The sequence below is a fragment of the Gekko japonicus genome, unplaced genomic scaffold (assembly GCF_001447785.1).
Source record: "Gekko japonicus isolate JY-2015 unplaced genomic scaffold, Gekko_japonicus_V1.1 scaffold1553, whole genome shotgun sequence".
Classification (NCBI taxonomy): domain Eukaryota; kingdom Metazoa; phylum Chordata; class Lepidosauria; order Squamata; family Gekkonidae; genus Gekko; species Gekko japonicus.
The window spans coordinates 176,677-179,930 of record NW_015160257.1 but is presented as its reverse complement, the minus strand read 5'-3'; the positions used below and the strand labels follow the sequence as shown (position 1 = coordinate 179,930).

The 3,254-nt window shown below is 55.3% G+C and overlaps 1 protein-coding gene across 1 annotated transcript in view; it reads right to left on the bottom strand.

The window, feature by feature from the left end:
* Positions 1 to 2,561, bottom strand: part of SV2A (synaptic vesicle glycoprotein 2A) — a 64,165-nt gene extending 61,604 nt beyond the window's left edge. Inside the window, exon 1 of the mRNA XM_015414482.1 lies at positions 1,973 to 2,561. Within this exon, the coding sequence (XP_015269968.1) occupies positions 1,973 to 2,561 (589 nt within the window). The remainder of the gene's footprint in view (positions 1 to 1,972) is intronic.
* Positions 2,562 to 3,254: the final 693 nt, after the last annotated feature.

The window sequence follows — 3,254 nt, the reverse complement described above, 5'->3', positions numbered from 1 at the left end:
GCTGGAAGAGTGAGCATCCGTCCGCGCCACAAGTGAGAGCGAGAAAAGCGCACACAGGGAGACACGTTCCTGTGCGGATCAGCTAGGTCACCACCCGCCTGAATGTGTGAACTTCTTTTTTAGGAAGGCTGCTGGAGAAGTCTGCCTAACCCCAAAGTTTGCTTCAAGTATTCCCCCCCCACCCCCGGTGGGATTTAGGGTTGACAAAATCCATATGGGGCCTGGAGATGTCCCAGAATTACAGCTCATCTCTAGACTACAGAGATCAGTTCCCCTGAAGAAAATGGCTGCTTTAGAGGTTGGAGCCTATGGCATTGTACCCCCACAGAGGCCCCCTCCCCAAATCCCGCCTTCCCCAGGGCTCACCCCCAAATCTCCAGGAATATCCCAGCACTGAGTTGGCAACCCTAGGGGGATTAGCTGGCACAACAAAAATCCATGTGCCTTTCCCACAATGCCTTGCCACCGTGGTAGAGTGCACTGGAACCCATTTGAAGCTGCTCTACCAGGCCTTAAGAATTCACTGTCAGAAATTTCTACACAGTGGGTCGAAAACTGGTTTCTATGTAGGAAACATGGAGTGGCTTTTATCAACCTGCAAACCAAGCCACAGAGTAGCCTTCCTCGTAACCTCCAAGATAGAAGAGTCACAAAAGTTAGCTCTCTCTTAAAAGCCCTACGGTTCCTCATCAGTCCCTGTTCATCTGCCATTTCCATAAGAACAAAAGAAGGACCCTGCTGGATCAGGCCAGTGGTCCATCTAGTCCAGCCTCCTGTCTCACACAGTGGCCAGCCAGTTCCTCTGGAGGGCCAGCAAAAGGGCAGAGAGGCCAAGGCCTTCCCCTGAAAAGAACATCAGAAGAGCCCTGCTGGGTCAGACCAGGGAGGGTCCATCTAGTCCAGCATCCCGTCTCACACAGGGACCAGCCAGTTCCTCTGGAGGACCAACAACAGGGCAGAGAGGCCAAGGCCTTCCCCTGAAAAGAACACCAGAAAAGCCCTGCTGGATCAGACCAGGGAGGGTCCATCTAGTCCAGCATCCCGTCTCACACAGGGGCCAGCCAGTTCTTCTGGACAGCCAACAACAGGGCAGAGAGGCAGAGGTCTTTCCCCTGAGAAGAACACCAAGAAGAGCCCTGCTCGGTCAGACCAGTGAGGGTCCATCTAGTCCAGCCTCCTGTCTCACACAGGGGCCAACCAGTTCCTCTTGAGGGCCAACAACAGGGCATAGAGGCTGAGGCCTTCCCCTGATGTTGCCTCCTGGCTCTGGGATTCAGAGGTTGATTCCCTCTGAATGTGAAGGTTCTCCTCAGCCACCATGGCTAGTAGCCACTAATAGATGATGGTGAAGAAGAAGAGACTGGATTTGTACCCAGCCCTTCACTCAGAGTCTCGGAGCGGCTTCCACACTCCTTTCCCTTCCCCTCCCCACAACAGACAACTTTGTGAGGTAGGTGGGGGGGGGGCTGAGAGGGCTCTGAGGTCTGGCTTCACAGGGAGGAGAAGTGGGGAATCAAACTCAGTACTCCAGATTAGAGTCTGCTGCTCTTAACCACTACACCGAACTGGCTCTCCTCCAAGCATCTGTCTAATCCCCTTCAAGAGCTGTTTATTCCTGTGGCCATCCCTACATCCTCTGGCAGCAAACTCCGAATTCCCTGCTCCGGTTTCCTGCAAGTCCCTGTGGGACTTAAGACCACCAGAAACGTGAGAGTTGGTCTGGCTGCAGAAAACCTGGGGAACCCACAGGCATGTGGACAGTGCCTGAGGCCGCCAAAGAGTTCATTGTGCATCAGAAGACCTTGTCCCAAGACAGTCCCCACCCGGGCCCCACCCAGAATAGTACCTTGTAAGATGCAAGTCCCTCAGTGAGCAGAATCATTTCAGGGGAGACAAGCAGAACGGCTCCCTGCCCCTCCCCGACCAACCCAACACCACAAGACGCCATCTTGTCGCCTTCCAGGGGACTTACCCAGCATGCCCTTGTTGGAGTCTGACAAGCACATGTCCTTCTCGGCGCTCGGGAGGACAAAGCCCACCACAAAGATCTCCACCCCGTCGGCCATGAGGGCGAGTCCGAGCACAAAGTACAGGGTCCACTGGAAGCGCCCGTGTCCGCACTCCTGCAGGATCAGCTCGTACTGCTGGGACAACTCCTCCTTCTCCTTCTTCCTGTCCCCTTCCAGATCGTCAAAGTCCCTGAACTCGCTCACCACTTCCTGGTTGGCCGTCAGGGGGTCCCCCCCTTTGAGGGAGTCGTTGCGGGGGATGCCCTGGTACTCGCCCTCGTAGATCTCGTCGTCTTCGTCGTGGCCTTCGGTGGCATCGCTGGAGGCCCCTTCGTCGTCGACCGACGGCTCCCCGCGGTAGTAGCCGTCTTGAGGCTGGTAGTCGTCGTCGTCATCGTCCTCCTCGAAGCGTGCGTAGGAGCGCTTGGTGTACTCGTCCTGCACCCGGTCAACACCTTTGCCCACCTTCTTGGTCGCGTGCTTCTTTACTTCCTTGGCGATGTCTTTGGCCCCACGGATGAAGGCTGTCCGGTCTCTGAAGCCTTCATCCATGGCTCTTGACTTGCACACGGACCCCTTTCAGATCTCGAGGTTAAAGAGAGACGGAGACTGTGCAGAACGGATGGCGGAAGCTTCCCACCAGCGCTCCGGCGGGCGGGCGGCGTCTTCCTCTGGAGGATGCCCGTCACGCTTTGGGGGCAAGCTGCAGCCTTCCAGTTGGGGAGGAAGAGCCGGTCTCGAGAGCTGTCCAAGGGCCACGGGGTGAGGACACGGAGTGGCCACCCATCCGTTTGTATCTCCGCTTATGGTTGAAAAGCAGGAGGGGGCCAGCAAAGGAAGCAGCTCTGTTGGGCCGAATGGACACCGTCCTGCCAAAAGGACAAAGCCAAACCAGAAAGCATTAGGCATGAAGGAAGGAAGGAAGGAAGGAAGGAAGGAAGGAAGGAAGGAAGGAAGGAAGGAAGGAAGGAAGGAAGGAAGATTAGCAAAAGGCAAGGGCTGATAGGGGTGGCTCATGAACACCCCGGTCCCTTTCCGGTTTTTACTAAAATAACTGAAATGCTTCCTTAGGTCTCTTCTGTACATCTTTGTAGCAATGTACCCTCTAAGCTGTGGAGTCTCGTGAGCAAAAACTCTACTTTGTGAGCTCCTGGCATTAAGGTTGTGAGCCAGCGATTTGGCTACTGCATAAATTAGTTTGCTCTGGAGCCCCATCCTTCCTGAGTGGAGACAGAAATGTGTGAG